Genomic DNA, 26340 nt, shown 5'->3' with positions numbered 1-26340 from the left:
GTTTTAAAACGCCTGTAATTACACTGTAACACATTTAATTACACTTTAAAACACATGTAATTACACTCTAACGTGCTTGTTATTCATTACGGAATGCATTGCATTATGCTTTAAAACACGTGATTTCACTGTTACACATTTAATTACACTTTAAAACACATGTAATTACACTGTAATGCATTTAAATACACTTTAAAATGCATGTAATTACACTGTACCATGAAATTATGCAACGCATTTAATTACACTTTAAAACGCATGTAAATACGCTGTAAATGCATGTAATTACACTGTAATGCACAAGTAGTTACACAACGCATTTAATTACGTTTTGAAACACAAATAATTACACTGTACCGCACTTGTAATTACACTGTAATGCGCATGTAATTATGCAATACATTTAATTACACTTTGAAAAGCATGTAATAAAACTTTAATGTCCATGGGCTGCTGAACATATGCAGAACTACTGTTTCTCCAAACACAACAAAAGTTCTCTGTTTCATTCAAAAAATTGTTCTGTAATGGAACTTAGTTCAGAACTGTCTCCTAAGTGGTTGGTTCTCTGATTGGTTCCCTGGTTCGTTCCCTGGCTGGTTCTCTCGTTGGTTCTCTTGTGAGTTCCCTGGTTGGTTCCCTGGCTGGTCCTGACCCGGGGACTGGTCTGACCTACGCTGGGCCGTCAGGCTGGTTCTGCTGGGTGTAGATCTAGTCCTGCTGTGAGTTCTCTCCGTCTGGTCTGAGTTGTGGTTTGTGTCGCTCTCAGTTGCAGCTAAAGCGTCTCTGGATATTTACATGACTGTCCTGCGGTTCACATCTGCTCGGTTGTGTTCGTGATGTTCGATACCTCGATGTTTACTCTGGTAATAAGAACCTAGCACTGTGAAGAAGTGCTGTTTGAACTTGGAGCTCTGCTGCTCATCCCAAAAATGCATGTTCCCTACAAACGAGGCAGAAATGAAGCAGGGTTTCCAGCAGTATTACTGGTACTGCCAAAAACATACAACAAAGAAACAACTCACCAAACAAAATGTCCTTACGCTGCGTATTTCTTCACTGAGGCCCAGTAATTGTATAAGTGGGTTTGAAGAGCATTTCCAGCATCTAGACGGCAGCAGCGGTGCTCGAGAAGGAAACAAGAGATTAAATAAAGGACGGCTACCTTCATCCCATCACACAAAACAGCTTCATGTCTTTACATTCCCACAACAGACAGGAGTGTTCATGTCAGTTAACAGATTATTAAAAAAAGAATCATGTGCTCCTTCTTCTTCTGTCAGTGAAGGTCTGAGGATGTAATTAAAGTCAGTCTGCTGGTAATCAGGTTTTTCAAGGCTGGAACAAGTGCAGACCGCATCCTCTTCATCCAATGTTTATTTCCTGGTTTGGTCTTCCAACTCTTTCATCCAAGTTCTCTCTTTCTCAGAGTCACACTGTGAGTCCACTTCGATGGACAAGTCCTGCTTTCTGTTCTGTCTGGAGCAACTGTCTCCTCTTCTCACATCAGCTCAGGGTGAAGGTTCATCTGCATCTGCTTCAAAATATCGAATAAGAATCAGGAGACTCAGTCCAGATTCCCGCTTCAAACCCAAACCACTGCAAGCTGTATGGTTTGATCTGGATGTTAGATGAAGTTAGAGGAGGAAGATGCTCTGTAATATAGATAGATAGATAGATAGATAGATAGATAGATAGATAGATAGATAGATGTAGGGTTTCTATCCGGTGCTTCCTCCAGTCTCCTCCAGACTCTCCGTGCTTCAGACAGCCTACTTTCTGCAGCCTCTCCTCCCTCTCCTCCTCCTCCTCCCTCCCTCTCCCGCTGCCCGGCCCCTGAACCGGTGTAACTCATCCACGCTATGTTCGCAGGCTCGGGCCGCGTGCTAGGAAACACGAGCAGGGTGAGATATTCAGAGTCCCGGGCGGCGCGGCGCAGGCCGCCGGATAAAGCGCAGGAGGAGACGGCGGTCCGTGCGGTTGGAGCTCAGGACCTCAGGAGGGGAACATGTGAGCAGGGAATGGGCCACTGGATACGGGATTACTGTTGCACACAGCAGAGAGGCGCAGGAGGGACCCGGGGCAGGTAAGAGCGCAGAGATCACCGTTTTCACTCTTATTCTAGTTGGAGAGCGGGGATGCAGTGCAGGATGAATCTACCTCAACAATTCATGACCTGCTTTGAATGAACCGCAGTTTGCATGACTCAATAATGTGACACAGGAATTCAGAAATAGAACCTTTACCCGTGTTGATCTGCCGTTCTCTCTGAGCTGGCACCGCATCACTGCGTCCTCTTCCATCCGTGACAGCTTCAGTATTGAGTCCGCACAGAGGAATCCTAAATTGAAAGTGATGGGAGGCAGGAATAAAACAACATGCCACTTTTCTGCAGTCTGTAGGTTTGTTTGTTTTGCATTAGAAAGTGGGAAAAGCAACCAACTAAAATAAACCATCAGAGCGCAGTGAGCAGCAGGACAGGAGATTGCTCTTAAATTCTGTTTAAAAGTCAGGTTTGATGTTTAGAGTCCAAACTTGCACTGCTGAATGTCGTTTAGCCTCCGCTGTTTGGAAAACAGAAAATTGATTTGTATTAAATAGAACTCAGTGACATGAAGAGGCTGAAAAGGGAGAATAAAGATTTTCTGCGTGCAGCTGAAGGGAAACGTTTCCACGGGCCGATCTTGAAATTTTTATTTGAGATTTTTGTCACACACCTGCATCGCTTCGGAGAGTGTGTGTAAACACTCTGTGGTGATATGGAATTGTTTGTATTTTAATGACGCATCAGAACAGCCTTTTACGCACGGCTGTATTCAGTCTGTGTGTGTGAGCGCGCGCTGCGGACAATAATTCCACAGATCACAGTGAAATTATCAGTTATCTGCGACTTTGCGTGTTTTCAAGGACCAGCTTTGGCTCATTCTCCAGGAATTAAAATTGTTGTGTTTTTTTTTTTCGACCGATCTTCTCGGACCAAAGGCCAATTCAATTCTATTTTTATATTTAAAGCTTCTTTTGTAACAAATTCGCATTTCTTCCACAGGAGAGACGGGTGGACACTGTGACAATCCCCTGGAGATTTTTTCCTCCTCTTTATATTTTTTATTTATTTTTTTATTACTATTTTTATTTGTTTTTTTAACTTTTTCACGCGAGAGAGGAAACAGTGGACTTGTGGAGCCAAAGATGAACACCATCGTGTTCAACAAGCTGAGCAGTCAGGTCCTCTTTGAGGAAAAAGCGAAAGAGGTGGAAATGAGCAGCAGAAATTACTTGGAAGTGATCGACGGGCAGCATCCAGACCTGCTCTCCAGCAACCAGACCATCAGAGACACCCAGGCCATCAGGCACCGGCGGAGCGGGTGAGTTCTGCGCTGCTGCTCAGCATATGTGGATGTGGATTAAGTGGAGTCTGTGATCTCCTCCGGGGTTAGACCTCTGTTTCACTCTTATTGCGAGAAAAGTAGAGGAGAATGGTTTGATTGTCTCATCGCCTGTTTGTTTAGACCGCAGTTGAAATATCAGCCTCAGAGAAGACTTATTGGGGAACAAACTAAAAGCACATTACTGATTAATGCACGTGCACATTTCTCCACATTTCAATTAAAGAGTATCTGAGTTTGTGCGTAATTACGCGTCTGTGTGCTCAAACCAGACATTTACGCAGCGCTAAAATCCGCCCTGAGTCGGTGGTTTGTCGTTCCCACTTGTTTTCGCCATCTTATCTCTTTGAAACAAATTCAGTCCTCCAGCTTGACTCGTTTATTCCTCCCAGATAGGATGCGATGGCTCAGAAAATGCATATTTACCGCGTTCCAGTCTGGTTTTTGTTTAGGTGTTGATGCTGGAATTATTAAGTAGGTCAGCCTGGTTCAGTAGCGTCTTATAGAGGTCTCCATCTGTTTCCAATAAATAAATTCACCCTTCAGCTGCCTGTGTGGTCTAGTCAATCACATCAAGGCCTGGTGCGTGTGTGTGTGTGTGAAATATATATGCCATTCTTTGTTTTTCTGATAGGAAGCAGGTGTCAGAGATGTGATTATATTTGCGTGTTTACCGGGAACCGGAGAGATAATGATTCAAGGAGAAACACGAGGCTGAACCTGCGACTGTACAGTGGAAGCGTCTGTACTAATGAGGGACACTCAAATATTAAACACTGAGGCATGTGTGTGTGTGTGTGTGTGTGTGTGTGTGTGTGTGTGTGTGTGTGTGTGTGTGTGTGTGTGTGAACCAAAAGTTCAGAACATGCAGTGAAATGTCCTTTCGGATGTTCATAGCGATCTAGATTACAAGGAAAATATTTGTAGAACATGGAGCTCGGGCAGACTGTGAGGTTAGACTGAAATATGTCACATCTGCAGTCAGGCGGTGCCGTTTGGTTTTTGGTGAGATAAAGCGAAGCGGAGCGCAGCGCCACACTGACATCTACAGGTTTGTGGAACCTGGAGCCGCAGGTGAGGCTCGGTCACACAGCTTCACGTGTGTGTGGACGGGCTTTAAATAAATCTCATTTACAGATGTTGAGATGTACAAAAACTGAAGTTACTCCCAATTCTACGGATTTATCGATCCTCTCTCGTCTCTTCAGTATTTCTCGCTTTTTTCAGTAATTTGTATTTTTTTATTTTTTAGTCCCCGCCCTTTGGTTTATTCCCTGAAGGGAAAAAGCAGAAGTGTAAATTGTCCTTTATTTGAGCGTGTGTTTGAGTGTGTGAAAGCTTTGTCTGTGACCTTGACCCAGCTACACTGTGCGTAATTTCTCCTCTCTCGGTGCCTAAAAGCCGATCGGGGGAAAGAAATGCTCAGTGTTTTTGTTTGTTTCGTTGCAACGTGTTGTGGTTTGTGGGGACACGCAATAAAACTCTCCCTCTCATTCTCTCTCTCCCTCTCTCTCTGCTACGCCTGGTGACAAAATTGCGCACGGATTCGGAGCTATTTGGATCTTCATGTGTCACGTCTAACGCGCCCAGACAATAAGCCATCGCCGCTGCGCTCGCGGCTGCACAGCATTGTTCGGTTCCCTTCAATAAACGGCACCGTCCGGATTCCTCCTTTATGGCCCAGAATGCCCAGATCGTTTCCCAATTACAGGGAGGCCGGATTCTGCTGAGGACTGTTTACCAGCTGTTACTGATGCAATGGCAGAGGAGTGTAAACACAGCAGACCAGCTCTTCCACGATCTGCTCTGTAAACCTGCTTGACGGAGAATCTCACTCATTCTTTAATTGTTCGGTAATTTGAAGGCAGGAAGGAGACTTGGTCTGAGGGAATTTGTAGTTTTTTAAATCTCTGCTTTCAGCCTGTGGCGATTAATGATGGTGGGATTTGAATCAGGGGGGCTCCGACCCCCCCGGCTCGCCCCCCGCCCTCACAGCCTGCTCTCTCTCCTCAGGGGTCGGCCCAGCGGCGGGAAGGTGCGGCACAAGCGCCAGGCCCTTCAGGACATGGCCCGGCCGCTCAAGCAGTGGCTCTACAAGCACAGAGACAACCCCTACCCCACCAAGACCGAGAAGATCCTGCTGGCCCTGGGCTCCCAGATGACCCTGGTCCAGGTCAGTCCACATCACGGTCCGCAGGAACAGTGTGGTCAGTGTCAGCCTGAAGCATGGAGGTTACCTCCAGTGACTTTAATTCCTCCACATCCAGGAGAGAGCGGTTTGAGTCCATCCACAGTCCTCATTTATGTGATTCCTCATTTCCACTCGTGTGTGTGTGTGTGTGTGTGTGTGTGTGTGTGTGTGTGTGCAGTATCATCTGGCCGACAAGGCCACCGATACGGCCTCAGAGAGTCCGTCTCGGGCCGCCGTCCACGGCGCTTAATCTGGTTCTCATTTGGGGAGGCCTGATGGAGGTGTTTGTTTTGGGGAGAGCGAGCCGAGTGCGGAGGAATGCTTTGTGTTGGACACCGGGGATGCTGCACTGTACACACACGCACACACACACGCAGCAGCAGCAGGGTCAGAGGTCAGCAGGAGGATTTGTAGAAGCTGGGCGAAGACGATCTGCTGAATTATTCTCACATTCTTCAGCCGGATGGAGGTCTCCTGTTCAATTACTCTGATTGTGGATTCTCTGCACACGGAGTCTGCTGGAAAACCCAGTGCCAGAAATTTGTCAAAGACTTTCTGCAAAAAGGAAAAAAAAGTTGCCTTTTATTGAGCTTTGTCACAAAAAAAAAAAGAATATTAGAGTTTGGGACGGCATTGCAGACAAAGTAAGTCATTAAAAGAAAAGCTGCTCTTGAGTCATTCGGTTGGCATTTTTCACGGTTTTCTTGACATTTACAAACCTTGAAAATTCATCATGTGTTCAAAATAACAACCTTCAGTCACGTGATGTGAAGGAATGTATTAATTCTCGTCCTGTGCTGCTGTTCCTCTGCCTGGCCGCTGATGGAGGCTCACGGCTACATGGTTCTTCCAGAGTGGAGTCCAGTCCGGCGCCTCGCCGGGGAAGGCCGGCCGGCACCAGGCGCTCCTCGCCGTGTGTCGGCTGGACGGCCCGATCCTTTTCTGTGTAGCGCTCGGCCGTCTTCTGGGCAGGCCTGCCATCCTGTCTGTCCTCCCTCACCTCGTTGACATCCGGCCTGCTGCCCTTATTAGCGATGACGGTTCCAACCCCCCCCACCCCCCCTCCGGTGTGCCACAGCGCCGGGCTGCAGACAAAAGCATGTGGGATGGTCTCAGTTAAAGGGAAACATGACACTGAAAGAGAGGATGAGAAAAATAAGTACTCTAGCATACGCCCCCCCCCCCCCCCCCCCCCCCCCCCCAGCCCCTTCATAAGCCGCTTGAAATCTATTGAGCATGAAAAGTTATTCTAGTATAACATCGAATGGTCTCCCTCCCCAGTGGAAGGACGAGCGCCGGATCGAGTGTCTCTTTTATTGCGTCTTGAAGACAGTGTTGGAAAAAATGTATTATTGGAGGAAGGCCGTGCGAGGCCAGAATAAGCAGGGGGGGCCGGGGGGTTTGGGGGGCGGGGGCACATCTCGGTCGGAACATTGGTTAATGAAACGTTTGTGCTGGCTGGCCGTCCGGCGCTCGCCTGCTGTTAGATGTTCCTGCGCGGCGTTGAAGACGCTCGCTGAGGAGTCAGCAGAGCGTCTGGGACGTTTCCTCCGCTCTGGACGAGGGGGACGGCTCAGACGGGATGGCTCAGACGGTTGGGGGGGGGGGGGGGACCCTCCGCCTTGCTTCATTGGAGCCAGCTCAGAATCAGACGGTCACAGGTGTTCTCTGACTCTGACCCCTCGCCTCTTCGCAGGTGTCCAACTGGTTCGCCAACGCCCGGCGGCGGCTGAAGAACACGGTGAGGCAGCCGGACCTGAGCTGGGCGCTGCGCATCAAACTCTACAACAAATACGTGCAGGGCAACGCCGAGAGGCTGAGCGTCAGCAGCGACGACAGCTGCTCGGAAGGTAAGGACCTGCGGCTCGACGGCAGGACGACAGTCTCCACTGACCCCAAAACAAAGACAAGCAATACAAAACAGAGCATCAGAAAATGTCCAGTGCTGTCCGCAGTGACAGTCAGGCGGCGGTACAGGCGGCGGAACGCTGTCATTAACGCAGCCTCCGGCTTCACAGCCTGCAATTGGAAAGCGGCGGCTGTCCGTCAGCCGGTCCCGCGCTGCTGCGGGGGGTCGCGCTTTCCCCGAAAGCATGCTGGGAGACATTTCTTGAGAGCAGTGTGAGGATGAAGCGAGGGGCCGAAGCGCCGCTGATCTCTAATTAAGCGGAGAGCGAGCGGGCGTGCGGCGGCGGAAGAATGCTGCACGGTGTTTGCATTGTGTGCGCCTGCGGCCGCCGGAGCCTCGCTGCAGCCCCGACTCTCCTCCGCCGTCGCATTATGGTCGTCCACAGCCTGCTCCCTCCGCTGACCTCCGCCCTCCAGGCTCTATATCTGGGTTCCCGGCTGACCCCGGCGACCTCTGCCGACATTCCTGCCTCTGTCCTCACACGGTCCGGCTCCTTCTGGGAAGCTCACTCAGCTTTCCCCACAACGCTTCTCATAACAGTTCCGCTTGTCACGAGGCTGGTGTCAAATAACAAACACTGTGGCCCAGTTTTTTTCACCCCTAATTTTTGTGTTGTCGTTTTGGAGAAGTTTTGTGTTTCAGTGACAACATTTTGAAAACGATGTGTGTTTAGACAGAAACGGCAGAAATGCTGAAAACCGCAAAACGTTCCTGTTGGTCCACTGGTTGGTGCTGTTGTGTGAGAACAATACACTTTAAACTTTAACAGTGAGAACATGGAGTCTCTAAACCAGGACCAGGAGAATCTGGACTTTATGACCAGTGATGGGAGTAACTGGGTTAAAATAAATGGCGTTACCATTTTTGGTAACCAGTAATCTCAATAATTAGTTTTCCCAGCATTACAGCCCCGTCACTGTTACTGACAGCAACATGAGACTCAGATCTGTTACTATAACTCACTTTTCAGCTGGTTTTTCCTCCTCTGGAGTCCGGCTGAGGGCGGAGCAGGAAGATAGAGATACAGCCATAGAGCAGATAGAGATACAGCCATAGAGCAGATAGAGATACAGCCATAGAGCAGATAGAGATACAGCCATAGAGCAGATAGAGATACAGCCATAGAGCTCTGATCATAGAGCAGATAGAGATACAGCCATAGAGCTCTGATCACTGATCATTTATTCTGTCAAGTGTTCATTTCTGCTTGTTTCTGTTTCATCGTGATGTCTTGAATTTGCAGGACAGAGTCATGGAAATGCTCCCAGACGCTGCTGCTGTTGGTCTGAAGTGATGTTTTCCATGTTTCAGACGGGGACAATCCTCAGAGGACACAGAGCGGCCCTGAGGAGCTCAGCAAGCCCTCCATGTACCAGAGTGTGATCAAGAAGGAGGGCTCCTCCATGGTGGGCATGGCCATGGGGATGGGCATGGGCATGGGCGGCGCGCTGCGCTCGGCCGCCGAGCCCGACGACTACGTGTCCCCCCCCAAGTACAAGAGCAGCCTGCTGCACCGCTACCTGAACGACTCGCTGCGTCACGTCATGGTGGCCAACGCCGTCATGGACGCCCGCAAGAGGAACCACTCGGGCTCCTTCAGCTCCAACGAGTACGACGACGAGCTGCTGTCGCCGTCTTCCTCCGAGGCCGAGGCCAACTTCGTCTACCGCGCCGGTAAGCCCCGCCCGCCTCGTTCTGCCGCCTCCGTCCGGCTGCTCCGTTGCTTCTTCCACCGGGTCGCAGCGGCTCTGCCGGCGCCGCCCTCCGTCACGCTGGACGTGTTTCTCGTGACTGCAGACATCGAGACGCACTGAGGAGGCCTGAACCGGACTTTCATTAGATTACATCTGGCTGGCTGTCACCTCACATACACCCTGTCTGAGTGTGTGTGTGTGTGTGTGTGTGTGTGTGTGTGTGTGTGCAGCCGGCTCCTGTGAGCAGGCTTTGAGAGTCCAGACACAACAGGGCGGTGTGCAGCGTGCTGGCTCTCGGCCCTGGGTTTGGCATGCTTTGATCCGGACTCCAGGTCGTGCTGAGAGAGCAGCAGACCGTGCACGAGTGTGTGACACGGCACAAAAACAACGTAAACCCTTGATCTGACGGAGGGAACACCCTCTGATTCGGGAGGAAATACCAAAAATACCACAAAAGTGAAGGACTTCAGGAGGTTTCTGACAGAATTAACTCGCCGTTCAGAAGAAGGCCGAAGCTTCTGTTCAGCACCTCCGTATAAGTTTACCTTTTACTATTTTCCTGAACTGTGAGAAAGAATCACGACAGTGCACTTCCAGACTTTTCCACTCGGGGAACTGTTTCACTGAGGCTGAAGTCCTGCAGAAACCCTCTTCCTTTTCCAGCTTGTGCCACTTTCCATGAAGACTCGGAGCGTTCTGTTTCCGCTGCTCCTCGGTTATCATGCCATCGTTTTATTGCTCCGACAGAATTGGGCTTTTTGTCCTCTGCAGTCGAGTTAGAGCATGAAATCCCTTCGGATCTCGATATTGGGAAAAGTTTCGTATGACTGAACTGGTGGTTTTGTATTTCCCTACCGGGGCACAGATAGACTCACCTTTCTAGTCTCTAATTGAAGAGTTGGGATGAGGGTGCCTGTGCGGTTTCTCTGGATTTATTAAATTCAGGAGTGAAGTGCGGCGTGGCGTCTCAGTCGGTATTCCTCTGTCTGATCTCAGAGTTCAGTTAAGTCGGGTCACTAGACGGCCGGAGGAGAGGGTTCCTGAAGGGGAGCAGCTCGCCTCGGCCGGCCGGAGGCGTGGGCGGAGTGTCTCTCGGGGACCAATGTGGTTCGTATTATCGCAGCGTGACGGAGTGTGTGTGAAACGCCTGAGCGAGCGCGACAGTCCTCCGGCCCGAGAACCCGAAACCTGACGACCCGAGCGAGCCGCTCCCCGGCCAGGCACCTGCCGAGGCGCACAGATGGAGAGCGAGGCCGAGCGGCGGATCGACCAGCAGAGACCCATAACTCCCCTCTGCCTCGGTTTAATAAGAGAACTCCCCCAAAACAGCATGAACTCACCTGGCCGGCCTGCTGTTTCTAATAGAGACTAACTATTTTATCTCTGTGGTTAATGCGATTTCTTGGCGTTGACGTCTCCCTCTTGGGTTTCCCGGCTCTGGCACCTTTACAGAAGTGCTGCTCGGTTACATCCGAGAGGCTCTGGAAAGTTCTCCGAGGCGGTGTTGACTCATGGGATGGAACACCTGCCGCCCCCCCCCCCAACGCCGTCCCGCCGCCCCCACACCGGCGAGCAGAGACGGCAGAGAAAATGAAATTTTAATTCTGCGTCTTGATCTCGCCGCCGCAGACTGAACAAATGAGAGAGTGGAGAAGAGGAATCGTTTTAAGACCCGGTTTGCATCATTTCCTTTTTTCTCCTGTGGGCTGGACATTCCAGATATTTCTGTACACAACACATTCCTCTTTTACAAATAGTTTCACAGCGTTTTCATCATGAGAGAAGAGCCTTTCCGACAGCAGCTCGGCTGCACCGGTCCTGATACCAGAGACGCTGAGGGTGAAGCGGGACGGAGGACCGATCCGTCCTGCTTCCTGCTAATTGGTGGGAGCAGAAGTGGCGTGCCAGGCGAGTGGGGAGCCATTGGCTGAAGGCGGGCTGCCGGGGCCCGCCGGGGGGCCGGGGGCCGCGGCTTGAGCCCTGTGACCACCGAGGGCAGTCAGACGTGGCGGGAGATGGAGAGGGGAGATTTAGCCCAGCGGAAAACTAAACCTCTGCCGGCTTGAAAGGACTCGTGCACGAACGCTCGTACAAGCACAGGCACGCACACGTCCAGTACAAACACCCCTCACACACACACACACACACACACACACACACACACACACACACACACACACACACACCAAAGCCCGTGGGGAATGCCATTGAACAGAAGGAGCAGTAGAATTCCATCACACATGCCAGGGGTTTCATGCCAAATTACCCTTTAATGGGATATTAAATGGCAGGAATCTGGCCCGGTGTTTTCCTTCTCGCTCGGTACCAGATTTCGCCGCCGTCCGGTATCATACAGATCACTGCACGCTCGACCACTCCAAACGCTTCTGCGGACGGCCATCTCGGTCAGACGCTCTACTCCAGATTGACGTCGGTTCGTTTTCTCAGGTTCTCTCCTTTATGGACTCTGGTTACAGCCCGGCTCGGGGGGCCCGGCGGCGAGCGCAGACCGCTCGCCAATCCGTCTATTGATGTGGAGAAACATCAAGAGCTGGAGAAAAGACAGCCACCAGCTGCAAGTTTCCAATAGCTGCCTTTTTATGTGCCTGTTTTTGTGTTATAAAATAAGATAATGACTTTTTTTGTATACACATGACTTCGACTTGATTTTTGTGGTGTAAATCATTCAGGTCCACCTTTGCTGTTTTTAGGAAGCGGTAAAGCCTGGCGTGCGGTTCAAAGTCGTGGTGGTGATCCGTTAATTCAGCCACAGCTCCATTTAGAGTAAATCAATCAGGGACCAGCTCCGGTTGTCCAGAAGAGACAGGTGTCCTGGGGTCCCAGCGTGTCCTGCTGAGGACGGATTTGAGGCTTCGGCAGAGGAAGCAGTTCTGGTGCACCAGGTGGAGGGAGGCGGAGTCAGTGTTGATTTGGTCGCAGACATCCTGTCGTCGATGATCTTGCAGGCATTGAGTCAGCCGAACAGAAGTATTCATAGATTTCTTGTAAACCGCGTGTAAGAGCAGTGGAGCAAGACGATAAGAGCACCAGGAGCTGAGAAGACTGAAAACTCCACTGAAAATGGTCCGAAGTTCCAGCAGCTCCAGATCAGAATGTAGCAGCAGTGATACCTGGAGGTGGTTTCTGCTGGAGAAGGTCAGATATTTCTTTATTAAATAATTAAAATGACTTTCGTTTCATTGAAAAGTGATGGTCTGTGCTTCTTGCTCTGTGCAGCTGTTGTGGATGTTTGGGGAAGGCTGGTCTTCGCTTCGTTTGATTCACCAAATTGTGTAACGTAGGAAGAGACTCACCAAGTTATTATCCTGTCCCAACTTTCACAAAGAATGAATACATTCCTGTTTGGACAGTGGATTCTAGTTGAAGTAGCGACCACGTTTTATCCGGTGATTCCTGAATCGAGTTTACGTCAAACAGACTGCATTAAAGGTTCTTCAGCTGCTTCAAGCTGCTCTGACGTCCCAACGGCTCTCCGGCCTCGGCCACTTCGATCCGACGGCGGCTCTTGAATCCCCGAGACGCTGGCGCTGTTAAGGTTAGTGGAAGAAAAGCGAAGTGGAAAAAAATCCCCGGTGTGTTTGGATTTCTTGAGGCGCACAAGTGAAAAGCGGTGATGGTCGCCGGCGATAAAGAGAGACTTCCATCATGGCTGTTTTCATTTTCCTGAACGTGATTTTCTTTGTAATGGACGTCGGTCTCGTTTGGTCTCCGTAGAGAAAACGGACGGTGAGGATTTACTGGGTCACGTCAGCGGCTGTCGGCGGCTCTCGTGTCTGATTTAAGAGCAGTGGAAGTCTCAGAGGACGACGGCGCAGCCTCAGGACAACGGGAAGGATAACGCTCGACAGAGGCCCTTTATGTGACAGTCAGGCACTCGAGTCCTGACGGATCGTCGGCCCAGGAATCCAGAGATGAGGAGAACCTGGCGACGGTTCGCCTTTTCCACAGATTCATAGGGAAAGAAAAAGGACAGAGAGTGGAAGGGACGGCGATGTGGATCCAAGGCGCCGGCGCTGCCAGGAGTCGCTGGTTTCAGGTTAGACTTTCAGAAATCAGTGTCGAGGAGGAGGGTGGGGGCTGCTGGGAGAGCAGAGGCAGGGTGACACTCAGAAACTACGCTGGAAGAAATGAGCGAGTTTCCTCTCAGAGATAGCAAAGCGAGGACAGCTGCTGGAGACGGCGTTACAGGAACAGGCCGGGGACTCTGGGAGAGGGAGAGGCCGATCATTACAGCGAGGTGGAGGTGAAGTTCATCCAGATTACACAACAGGGCTCCCTGTGTCTGTCTGGCCCTGCACAAGTTAACAGGACAGAATGAGCCTGGGGAGCTGCACGAGTGCGCTGGAGGCGAGCGGAGTGTGTGTGTGCGTGTGTGTGTGTGTGTGTGTGTGCATGGCTTGGAATAATCCTAATAAATGAGTGCTTGAATCCAGCTGTGCTAACGCTGTAGCGTAGCACCAGTCCCTGTCGGAGGATGGATCACAGTGTGATCTGGTGGTTCATCCACCTCCTTGCTGCTTCTGTGTTTCATGTCGCTGTAGAATCACGTTTTATTGAACCTCCTGATCTTTTTCACTAAAATTCAGAGGCATCAAAATAAATTTACAGAAGCTCCCGGAGTCTTTGTCCTGACAGTGGAGCTAAAAACCCTGTCAGACATGTGAAACTCTGACTCTGAGGAAGCCAGAAGGCCCTGCTGTGATGTGTGGCGTCCTCTGAGATGGTCCCAGACCCCATGTTGAGAACCACTCTATAAATACAGATTTGGTGAAATGAGTGCGTCTTGCTGGAAAGTCTTCCTGAAGAGTCGGTCGGTATCAGATAAGGTTCCATCACGTCCTGCAGGGCGTGGTCCGCCGCTCCGCTGGGAACGGCGGCCGTTGGCAGAGGTGAGCTGTAATCCCGGCGTTAGGCTGCGGCGCAGGAAGGTGGATGGAAAGCCTGTATGGACGGTGAGATCGACCGCCGGGCAGACGGAGACGCTTCAGCCTGCCGAGACGGGCAGAGGGACTGCTGGGAATAATGGGCCCGCACGACCCGATGGCTTTTAAATCCCCGGCACGCCATGGCTTTTCTGGAAACACACACAATCAGGTCATCAGATCGGGCGAGCGCAGCTGCCGCGCCGCTCCGCTCCTTATAAAACACAAACTGTTTCCATCTGAAAAAAACAAAAAGCAGAAAAAACCCCGAGCCGTGTGGAGAACAATGGGCTGCCGTCGTGTTCCCACGGGACAGAGGAGGGCGAGCAGAGGCTTAATGAGCGAGCGAGAGGTGTGACCCCACACACACACACACACACACACACACACACACACACACACACACACCAGTGTTACACAGCAGTTCCACTGCCACCGTGAGGAATTGCTACATAATGATGCAGTGAGTGCAGCGAAAACATATCATTTGGCCTGCAGCTCCCAAAAAAAGCTATTTTTGTGCACATGTAAACACTTAAAAATCTCAATAATGCTCACTTGTGGTTCGGGCTTTTTCCTTCTGCTCTCTGTAATGTGTGTGTGCTTTTCTGGGTTCATTCATCAGAGACGTCAGGGTCGGCCTGAGCACTCTCTCCTCCAGCTGTCAGTCCTCCATTAATGTGAGCGTAATAAACACTCATTACTTTGAATTACGAAGCAACACTGTAAACCTGTAAACGCAACAGGCAGCAGGCTGAAGTCCGTTATCGCACGGCTGCACAGTGTCATGAATTCATTCAGTCATTAGTTGTGTTTTCGGTGGCTCTGAGCGCCGCTGTCCTGTACACAGACGCTCAGAATGCAGGGAGAGTTTTCCGTTTTCACTTGAACACGTTGAAACGAGGCTCAAGAAAAGCCTCCAACTCCAGATGTGAGGTGACGGCTGTGCCCCCCCCCCCCCCCCAGAGGGAACATGCCTGAACCCCACCCTGCTCCACTGAGGCCTCATGGGAGGCTCTGGTTAGCTCTGTGATTGGCACACGCTGTTGTTGATCATCCTGTTGTTGTTTTGTGTTTATGCTGTGACCCCCCCTCACACACACACATACACACACACACACACACACACACACACACACTGGCCGCAGCAGTCTATTTCCTCCGTTGTCGAGACGCTCTCCTCATTTGGTCTGATTTACGGGGCCCCTGATTACGCTGTGTTTACTGGCACTCGTAAACACAATGACAACCTGGCAGCGTTTAGACGTCTCCAACACTGTTATTATTCCTGCATCGAGCGAAGAGACACAAGGCCGTCCCGGTGGCCGGGTCCCGGTTATCGGGCTGACCGCAGGCTCACCAGTGTGTCATCTGCTGGGCAGACTCGGAAAGAGGAGGAGGAGGAGGAGGGGAGGAGGAGGAGGAGGGGGAAGAGCGGCGGGCTGGAAAGTGTTTCCCGGGCAGAGACTCTATCTCCGGGCTGTCTGTGTGGATGTTCCCTTTAATACTGCGAGAGCTAATTATTCAGTGTTTTCAAAGCGGTGGACGTGTTGTCAGGGCAAACACACACAGCAATAAACTCATAGAGGGATGATGTCTTTGGCTCGGGCCGTGGAACCGACAGACTGAAGAGGATGGGAGGGGTGCTGGCAGGGCGCGAGGCCGCCGCCGCCGCCGGGCCAGAGCATCTCTAACTTCATTTACAGACTCCTCTTGACATTATAAAAGGCACAGATCATCAGAGAGATGTTTGAAGCGAGCGGCCTCACACCTCAGGCTGCAGCCTGGAGCTCAGATCAGCGACGCCGTTCCGCTCCCGCTGGAAACCAGAAAGCCTTGGCTGCAGGTGGTCGACGGCTGCGGTGGCGTCTGCACATCTGAGGAACACGACGGCGTCTCGACCTGAGGACCGGCCGCGCTTTTCCGTGCCTCCACCCACTTTTCTCTTCACTAGAAACACGGCCAGAGCGTCGAGTAGCGAACTTCCCTGCAGGTTTACGTGATTCCAGCTTTCAGGCCGCCGTGACCTCTTCCTGAGCTCGCTGCAGCAGCTGGGCATGTGATGAGGTTGGTGTCAAATTACAAGAACCTAATGCTCCATGGAGGTCTGGTGGAAGCTGGCTGATCTGAGTGTGATGTTAGTGGGCTTGTTTCAGACAGAAGACGAGCTGAGGAGTCCTTTCACAGCCTTCTGACTCGCCTGAGGTTAAGATGGGTTTGAGGAGTCATGGATCCGTCATGACTCACCTGCGGTGCCGGTAACTCCTGACTCGTCTTGATGGCGTGCCGGTCGGCGTGACCTCTGCTGACGCAGGTCAGGTCCGCTCCTCATCAGGTGTTTTTTTTTTTCTCAGAGGAAATCAGCTGAGCTCATTTCCTGACTTCTACAGTTGCTTGGATTGGTCTGAGTTCGTTTAAGTCCATCGACGCTTCTCGGAAAAAGCTATCCGAAAACTTTCTTTGCATGGAGCCTATTAGCTAAAAATTCAGAGTGAGTAAAGTGAAACGTTGCAGTTGGCAGTTTTCTGAGTGACTTATTATGAGTCAGTAGCCAGAAACCCAAAGGTTGCTCTTGTAAAAAGCGTCTTAAGTCATCAGTCTGCTTGTTTTCTTCCCAGTAAGACAAATGTTGTTTTGCTACAGTAAAAAAAAAAAGGAGTAGTTTTCTGCTACTTGAGCAGAAATAATTGGCTCTGTTATTAATCAGAGTTCACTCTGGGAAACCATGGTCAGAGTATCTGTTGTGACGTTTTCATATGACTGCAGTGCTTGAAGAATTTAGCCGAGTTTGGGTTAGCGTGAAGAATGAGAGCGAGAGAAAACAATTCCATTGTTAAAGAGCATTAGAGATCATATGAATGACTGGAGTCTCTGTTCTCCTGGAGATAAGTCACCCTGCGCCATGATCTCATCTGCATGCAACTACTTATCTGCAAATTATTTGTAATTTACTGGAGTTTGAAATTTCCAGCCATAACAAATTACATCACTTGCATGACAGGAAAGCGTAATTATACTAACAGGTTGCAGCAAACAGGCTAATATTTCCTCTTGTTGGAGTTTCATCAGTACCGTGGACCGTCCCGTGTCGGCGTCGGCGTCAAGAGGAGACTGAAGCTGCGTTTTCACTGTCTGCATGCAGATCAGAAAAACTTCATTAGATGATTCCTGTTTCTGATTGAAGTGTTTTGATTCGTGATTTTCCAAGACGGGACATTTTTCCACATTTCTGTCATTTAGAAACTGTTGATTTGTTGTGAAACAGCTGATCCAGACCTGATCTCCAGCTGTCACTTTCACTGGTGTTTGGCAAACCCACTCTCCAGCCTCAACAGTGAAAATGTTTTTAACTGGTCTGATATCAGGCCCAAAACACAGCAGCGATGAATTAGGAGACTTGTGTGGAAGGTGTAACTGAAGCAGACGTGGCCACGCCCTGTTGTTCCAGCACTCACTGTGCAGCACTCCGGAGCACGCCGTCCCATTCAGACCGGCGCTGAGAGTCCAGCCGTGCTAATTAGCAGACATTTGAACTTGGAAGCGAAGCAGGCACCCTGTTCCAGAGTTTATGCAGCGGGAGGCTCATGAACTCACATCAGCAGCAACACTTTAAGTCGTGACGGCAGGACCGGTTTTCCCCAACAGCTCAAACCATCCAATAAAAGCAGTGTCCATTCTCGTATCTGTCGTGTCTTTTTGACCTTGTTGTTTTTTAGAGATTATTGTAAACCTACCGAGGACTTATTTTTGGCAGCATGCAATTTTGGGTGACTAAGAATTGACACTTATTTTAAGTCTCTTTGGATCAGGCCGCCAGCTGAAAGCCTCAAATCTCATAAAATGCCTGCATGTGTGTGCGTTCGTGTGTTTATTTGTCTGCCTAATTCGGCCCAGCCCATGGTTTGTGTAACAGGGCCTGCCTTGTTTATTGCAGCGTGTTGCTAACAACAGCAGCAGATGGTAATGACGATAGCGCAGCGCTCTGCCGCTCGGCCGCCTGCACAGGTGAGGCCTCGCGCCCGCTCCACGCCGCCTGGCTGTCAGCAGCTTTTCCTGAAGGTAGCCTTGCTTCCCTCTCGCCTCGCCCTCCCTCCGTCACCCCGCCGTCATGTTAAGTGATTTTTTTTCTCGAATTTTTGGACTTCCAGCACGATGCCAGAAACCATCAGGCTTCTTAGCTTTCCCCTCTGGCGTTGTGCGAAACCCCCGCTGTCAGCGAAGCCCAAAGGCAACAGCAGAGCCGCCGGAGTGTTCAGTAGCGCAGTACTAAAGTTTAAAAAACCCGGAGAGAAAAACAAGGAAAAAGAATGAGAAAATAATAAAAGGTCCTCTTTGATTTATTGGAGATTTATTGAGTCTTTGGCGCTGTTCTTGTTTTAAAAAATCTGACTTTTAGATGTTTTAGGCAGCAGGCTTTGGAAATAAGATGTTTTGTTGGGTTTTTTTCCTTTGCAGTCAACCGGTCTCAGATTCTGGGGCCCGGGTTTCCCAACACCTGGTGTCTGGTCCCAGGTGGGCCGCGGCGCCGGTTTAGCGTCCACACCAAAGCGCCGCTGCTTTGTTAGCGTAGCATGCGGACGACGGCCGCGCGGCGCGCTGGGAACACTTAAAGCTGCGGATGGAAAGACTCACACACAAATACACACTCTGCCCTGCGCTTTGATGCCGCTGCTCGCTACCTTCTCGCCGCCTCCGCCAACCTGAGCCCAACGGCTGCACGGCAGTAAACTAATGTATTTATGGACGGTCGGCCTGTAATTATGGAGGGCGCGTTGTGAATCAGCGCTGGCCAGAATCAAGAGGATGAAGTCGACTTTCACTATCTGGGAAATTAAGTTTGAAAAATGACTGAAAAAACACAGGAGATGTAAAACGAGGAGACTTATGGATGATATAGGTTCCTCCAATAAAACCTGTTCTTGACGCAGAGCAGAGTCGCCCTTTAGGAAGACAGACGGAAAGCGCAGCGTTTCTTTTGGCCGGGCGGCGGTGAATACCTGGAGCTGTAGGCATTACAGCGAGAGGCGTGAGGACCAGGGACACGCCGGGGGGCAGCAGGGGGCTGTGGCCAGGCCAAAATACCAGGCTTTAGCCGAAATGGCTTGATGCACTGAAAGCCAAAACGCTGTCCTGCGGTTTGTCCTCCTGGGTTATCTCGTCCTCATCTCACTCGCACACACATTCCTCCTCTCCTGTCTTAGAGTGACCCGCTCAGAACTGTAGACTGAAGTCAATCTCTCTCCGTGGAATACACCCATTACAGAACGGAGTGCAGGAAATGTCATAATCAGGCCCACATCAGCCCAGGGCCTCTGTGAAAAGACAGAGGAAGGTAGTGTCGGCCGTGGTCGCGCCATGCTGGAACGGGACAAGGGCGAGGCGCTGGGAATGAGGAGGCAGCTCCTCTGGGTCCTCATATGTGGAACGTCTGTGGAGGACCAGGAGCTGGTCGTTACTGATGGACGTTTACGAGGTTTTACTGCTGGCTGGTGGAGGCTCTCCAGGTGAAACGTCTTCTTGACGCAGAGCAGAGTCTCCTTCAGAAAAACAGACGGGAAACGCAGCGTTTGTTTTGGCGCAGCTGCTTGAGGCAAGTGGTTCCTGAATATGTGAAGCAGAGCATATCTGGGTGGAGTCTGCCTTCCAGGCCTTTCTTTGTGGAGTTTGCATGTTCTCCCTACAAGCGTGTGGTTTCCATGTACTACAGGTGAATTACTTCCTCCGAAGTGGCCAGCGGGTGTGAATGTGTGTTCTGAACATGATGTCGGGTCGAAAACAGACAAGTGGTGGAGTTTAGATCAGCGACAAGCTTCGTGTTTCACCGCTCCTCTTTCTGGAGGGAAAACCTGATTCCACAGAGCTTCCTCCAGAAAGAGGACCGTGAGGAACAACCACTCCAGGATTTTATTTTTGATGTCAAGCGTTAACTGCTTATCAGAATCTGCTTTATTGGCCAGGTTTGTACAGCAAATGCGTTGCCTTTCAGATGTCTGTTTCCACGACAACGGTGCTCAGAGCCACTGATAATGGAACTTTTTGAAACCAGCTTCCAACGTGGAACTTTTTGAAAACGCAACCATTTTCAGTTGTTGGGGCCCGACATGGACATCATGGAGACAGTGGAAGCGCCAAAAAGAACAGTGTTTTCCTCCAGAGTGTCATGACTCCCAGTCCAGACTCGCCTGGTCCTGGTCCTGGTCCTGGTCCTGGTCCCAGATTCTCCTGGACTTGGTAGTTTTATAGTTGACAGTCACCGTAACAACAATCCAACCTGGTGTTCTGTCCATATGAGTGTCTGTGTTCTCCATTGTTAACGTTTAGTGTATTGTTCTCTACAGCGTGTGTGTGTGTGTGTGTGTGTGTGTGTGTGTGTGTGTGGTTTCATTACACAACAGTGGACCACCATGATGGCTACTTTGATTTTAACGTTTGTGCCAAATGACCGTTTCATTTTCAAAGCATAGTTACATTATTGAGAAACTTTTCTAAAATGGAAATTCAAAAACAACACTATTGCATTTGAAATGTTGCGTAAACGTCGTCAAAGTCATCGAATCCGGTGGACTGGAGGATGTTTTGGCCTTTATCTAAAGGGCTTCATCAGATCAAGCCGCTGCTTTGATTAGACAAACTTCTCTTTAAAGACATACGATCAAACCCAGTCGACCTAAATCAGTCGCTTTGAGATGCGTCTCAGAGAAAACATGCACGCGAGTCAACACACTGAAGAAAATGTTCCCTGATGACCTTAAAGTTTGGTCAAAGCGGACTGTCGGCGTGAAAAGAGGTTTGAGGGGAAACTGAAGCCCCGTGCAGCGTGGACGAAGTTTCCGTCCTGTGAACATTCTTCTGGCGTCAGCCGGCCGAACCTGCTGGAGAGCGGCCGTCTGAGGAGCTGACGGAGCTGCAGCCAGTGTTTCCTCAGCCTGAAGAGAGCGCCTGCAGCGCCGCACGGCCCGCCGCCCGCCAGGCGCTTCACGCCTCGTGAAAGGCCAGGCCCGTGTCATCATGTTCACTGACGGGCTGAATCTCACCCGGTCTCAGACCCAGACCTGGCCCCAGACCAAGACCCGGTCCCAGACCTGGCCCCAGACCCAGACCCGGTCCCAGACCCGGTCCCAGACCCAGATCCGATCCAAGACCCCAGACGAGACTCGATGCAGGTTTATCGTGAACACACACTGCGTGAACAGCACTCTGAAATAAACACCGAAGAGCAGTTTGCTTTCATTGTTTAATGATTTTGCTCTTTCCAGCGTTAATGTTTCACATGTGAGATACAGAGGAGCGCAAAAACAAAGAAACAAAGAAACAAAGAAAACAATCAGCCATCCATCTTTCTGCCATTGTTTTGTTCCCCCTCGAATCTCGTACGCTCCGTCACTTTCGATCTGATTTCCTCAGACAACTCAATTACTCTGGCCGGGCCCCATTTGTTTTCCAACTAAATATTAGGGAATGGAGTTTGTGAGTCATCAGGAACATCTTTCAGCTCCGTCCTGTTAGTCACCTTGATGCTTGACGGCCTCTTGCAAAACGTCCCTCGTGTCCAGCATCTGAGGAGCAGAGAGAAAGCAGAGAGGCTCACTGCGAACATGTGTGTGTGTGTGTGTGTGTGTGTTGTGTGTGTGTGTTCGCCGAGCCTCCAATAAATCCTGGTTGACCCCAGAGAACTCAGAATTAACCGGCTTTTCTTTCTCTGCTTTTGTTTTCAGAAACCACGGACCATGCCTCCAGTAAATGTGACAAGTGAGTGGCGTTCCTCTGCGAGCCGCGTCACATCCGTCACGCCGCCGCCGCGTCGACCTCTAACTCCTGTTTCTCTTCTCCGCAGTGGCGTCGGAGCTGCGCAGAAGGAGAAGGTGAAGGGCAAAGACGAGACTTACTGGAAGGAGATCAACGCCGCCATGGCCTTGACCAACCTGGCACAAGGGAAGGACAGCGCGCCCGGGACCACCAGCTGCATCATCCAGAAGTCCTCTCATATAGCAGAGATCAAGACTGTCAAAGTGCCGGTGCTGCTGCAGAAGTATTAACCCCGACGCCCCCTTCCCCGTCCCGCTATGCAAACCAGCTAACATTCCTGGACTTCCAATGGACTCCCGTCGGCGGAGGCTTGAAGGGAGAAGCCGTTGTTGTTGGTGTCTTAAAACAGTTCAAAGAGGCCTTGACCATCCTTTCCCTGATCAGCAGTATTTCCTAAACCGAGACACTTTTCTAATGTTAACTTATTTTTTTACGAGTCTTTTTTGTTACTCCTCCTTTTTTTACACTATGAAATGTTTGCGTTTTGCCAAAGTGCCTTCGTCCGAGCAGGCGACGAACTGGCCGCCCGTGCAGCAGAGATTCCGAGGTCCTCTGGAGAGCACAGGCTCTGGACTCAGGATTAGTGAATGAGAAAACCTCCCCCTCCACAGCCAGTGCCTTAAGACGGACTGAGTGAGCTCAGCGGCCGAGGCGCTGATGAACTGGGGCAGCGTTGTGCGAATTCCCTCGAAGGCGTCGCTCTTCCCGTGTTTTGACTGGAGCCTTTGGTTTTGACTGGAAACTCGGCGCTGCTTTGTCTCAGCAGGACTCTCCAACGCTGGCAGGCCGACGGCGGCCCGCTGGATCCGCAGATAAAGCCGCCGGATGCTCGTCAACATCTCGGCCTTGCCGACGGGCGAAGGATTCCTGCCTTATCTTCCCTCGGCGGCTGAAACGTGAGCGGGCGCTCAGCTGGGCCGGAGAGCCAGGAGACCACGGCAGACGTACGCAGCGGGAGGAATGCCGTGACCGAAAAGGGATGTGTTCTTGGCGCTATCAGTGCTTCACTTGCTTTCTGTTTTCCGAACAAGATAGTGGGAGTGCGCACAGGCAGCGGCGCTCGCAGCCTTTTGATCCCGGCTCTCTCAGCTGTTTGGCATTACATTCAAATTACTGTTTACAAGGAGCCAGAGGCTCCACGGTCCGGATTCCTCCCCCCACTCTCACTCTTTTTTTGTGAGTTTTTTTCTCTTGACTTCAAAAACACCCGTCAGTGTTATCTCTCTGTCCACCAAACAAGTGTTCCAAGTGTCGATACGGTCAGGCTGTGTACGTCTGCCCGGCCGAGTCGCATGAAGATCTAGAGATTGGCTCTGTGGGGGAAGCGCTCTGGTACGGCTCCTATTGACATTTTCATGTTATGTATATCTTCAAGGTACTGTTCATGTGAGTCCAAATGTACACTCCGGAATTCTGTTGTGTTTTTTTTGTTTTGTTTCTCGACTACCCAGACTGTGCCTCTGGTCAAGGACTTTAAGAGGAAGTGAAGCTGCATGAAAGCAACTTCCTGACCTTTTTACATGTCTTGAATGTGCAAATAAAAAAAAAAAGAAAGAAGAAGCTGCACTTAAAAGTTTTTAGAAATGTCAAAGAAATGAAGGACAACTTGAAAGTATTCCTTTAGTGTGCCTATGGAAATTAGATGAAATAAATCGCACTATTTGCTCATGCAGAGGTTTGTGGGCTCCGCGGGTTTCTTCGGGCCCGTTTACATGACATCTGTCGTTTCTACCGAGTCGAAGCATTTTCAGAAAGTTGTGTTCTCAGTGGCTCTGATCACCTTTGTCATGTAAACCCCGGACCCCGAAACGATCCGGAAGTTTTCAATTTTCACTTGAAATTATTGAGTAAGCGTGGCCTTCCACGCCCGGGCCGGGTGTGTAGCTTCAGGGTGTTTCCACACACACCTCCGGACCTCCGGACCGCCTGTGACTCTCTCCTCACAGGACGGCCAGGAGAGCCAGCACGAGGTCGAAAGAGGGTTCAGAGTCTTCAGAGGCCGAAGGAGACCTCCGTATTCTCCGTTGTCCCGCCGCCTCTCGCTCCCACCGCGGGAGCTGACAGAGGGCCTTCCACAGCCATCACTTCGGTACTGTACGCACCTTCCCTCATGAAGCACCGGGATGTAATGAAGCTTATAAATTATTACTGCAGGCTTTGTCAAAACCAAGAAAAGTGGTGACCATGGTTTGTTTTTTTATTGTTAAGTTATATTTAGTTTTATTTTCTTTGTTTCTTTTGATAGAGACTGGATTTTCAATCCAATGACCAAATGCATATCTCCTATTATTGTCCGATTTGCTTTCATGTAAATTGTTTTTTTTTTAAAGAACAAAACACTTGGTTGTTACTTGGTCAACGCAAAGAATAAACCTGAATGAATGAATGAAATGACTCAAATCTGGTGTTTTCTTTATTGAAATGGAAACGAAGAGCGAATGATGAGGAACAGAACTGCCAGAGTGGAAACAAACAGGAAAGAAAACGAAATACTGAACCTCAAACCAGTGATTTCCATGCTCTAGATCAGGGGTGTCAAACACACTTTTGAATGGGCTGAACCGGTAAAACAGTGCGATATTAACCTTTAGAATGAAATGTAAAGTCTTTATTTGTTGTAGTGCAGAGACTATGTGATGAAAATGTTGATTTATTCACTAAACAACCTCACTAACAGCGGGGGTTACTGAGGGTTTCTCTTTCTTTTCTTTCATGGTACTTTGTCTTTTTTTTTCCTTTTTGAAAAGATGTGCACACACACACACACACACACACACACACACACATACACACACACGCAAAGTTCAGGATAGCACCCTCAGAGCTTCTGCTTTCAGTAATAGATGAGTGTGGTTTCAGGGTGTTTTTAATTCGGAATTAGTTTATTCTGAATTAGGTGATTCAGAATTATATTCATGGGCGTCATGTTTTCATGGGAAAAACGAAGGATTAACTCCTCTCTCACGCCGGGGTCTGTGAAGCGTTCTGATTGGACACGGCGGCTGTGACGTAATGACGTCTCCCGGAAGTAAACAGCGTTTTTCTCTTGTTTCTTTCTGGATCAATTTTGATGCTGCAGCTTTGAAAATGTCCTGGTTGGTAAGAAAACGTTGATCCGGTCGCCTGCAGGGCGAACAACTGTTAGTTCACACACACACACACACACACACACACACACACACACACACACACACACACACACACACACACACACAAACATTTAAAAAAGACATCTTTTTTTATTCATTTTTTCCCCCTGAATTTCAAATTTAGAAAAATGTAAAGATTTTCAGAAAAGGGCTAGAAAAGAAAAAGTGACGCATGCTAACAGTAGCTCATAGAAATCATGTAAGAAAACAAAAAATGTGTTTTAACAGTGCTGGTTGAACCGAAGGCTCCACCCTGATGTGGCCCTTCGAGAAAACTGATGATCCACCTCTGATCTATGAACATTTTCCATGAGTTCAGACTGTGTCGTTCTGTTTGGTGGCTTTAGCGGTAATAGAAGCAGTCTTTAGGCTTGAATCCCACTGCTGGGTCCCTGAGCATGACCTCTGAACCCTGACCCCAGCTTTACACTTTGATTGAAAATACAGGTCTGCAATGAAAATGAAACCATCAAATCCGTTGTGTTTTTATGTGTCTGACTACAGAGAAAACAACAATTCTCTTTAAACTGCTCTCATGCGAACTTAATGAAGACATCTCAGAGCGTGAAGCCATTTGTTTAAACCTCCTTCACATGCCGTCGGTACCACAGATTTACTGCTAACGTACACATATTGACCCTGGATCTGCTGTTTTTCTGGAGGCAGAAGCTTTTCTGTCAGGGTTTAACCTGTAGAAAACACAGACGTTAGCACGTGGCAGCTGAACGGCCACTTCAAGCTGCTGTCACTGAGTGAAGGTCTGGATCCCCGCCGCGAGCCACCGACGGCACCAGAGACATCTGTTTACGAGCGAAGGCGGGGCGGTTTTTAAGAGCTAAACAAACTAATCATGACAAACCAGTGGAAGAGCCCAATGTATACAGCAGCGTCGACCGCACGCCACACATTAGCGGTCTGGGCCCCGGCCCCGCCGATCTCCTGTGTATTTTTGCTGCCTTCGCAAGGATGCTGGGTGTTTGCTTGACCCGGGATCAGAGGGAAATCTGCTTCCCAGGAGTTCAACAGGGCAGCAGCAGTGGGAGATAAATGTCTTTAAATAAAGATTTCATAAAGTTTGAGTCCTCTATATCCGCTGCCGTGACGTGGATACCGAGACTAGTCGGCAGCTATAATCTCAACACTTGCGGTATTGTGGATCCTGCACGATAGTGTCAGCAGACAACCAAGGCTTTGTGCAGAGTTCTCTCCATCTCAGGGAAACCTGGGAAAGACTGAACTTTGTTCCACATCTCTGAAGTGTG

The 26340-nt window shown here is 49.9% G+C and overlaps 1 protein-coding gene across 1 annotated transcript; it reads left to right on the top strand.

Moving 5' to 3' along the window:
- The first annotated feature begins 1778 nt into the window (after positions 1 to 1778).
- Positions 1779 to 24247, top strand: mkxa (mohawk homeobox a). The gene is made up of 7 exons (XM_030099733.1): positions 1779 to 2086; positions 3047 to 3365; positions 5400 to 5559; positions 7274 to 7427; positions 8798 to 9160; positions 21839 to 21872; positions 21958 to 24247. The coding sequence occupies exons 2-7, from the start codon at positions 3190 to 3192 to the stop codon at positions 22157 to 22159; spliced, it is 1089 nt and encodes a 362-aa protein (XP_029955593.1). The 5' UTR covers positions 1779 to 2086; positions 3047 to 3189; the 3' UTR covers positions 22160 to 24247.
- The last annotated feature ends 2093 nt before the right edge of the window (positions 24248 to 26340 follow it).

This window comes from Salarias fasciatus, chromosome 9, assembly GCF_902148845.1.
Source record: "Salarias fasciatus chromosome 9, fSalaFa1.1, whole genome shotgun sequence".
Taxonomy (NCBI): Eukaryota; Metazoa; Chordata; class Actinopteri; order Blenniiformes; family Blenniidae; genus Salarias; species Salarias fasciatus.
The sequence above is the reverse complement of the archived record's forward strand: the minus strand, read 5'-3'. Positions and strand labels throughout refer to the sequence as shown.

Coding starts and splice junctions, on each gene's coding strand:
- mkxa (XM_030099733.1), top strand. CDS start 3,190: ATGAACACCATCGTGTTCAACAAGCTGAGCAGTCAGGTCCTCTTTGAG. Junction 3,366..5,399: donor ATCAGGCACCGGCGGAGCGG/GTGAGTTCTGCG, acceptor CTCTCTCCTCAG/GGGTCGGCCCAGCGGCGGGA. Junction 21,873..21,957: donor GCCTCCAGTAAATGTGACAA/GTGAGTGGCGTT, acceptor TCTTCTCCGCAG/TGGCGTCGGAGCTGCGCAGA.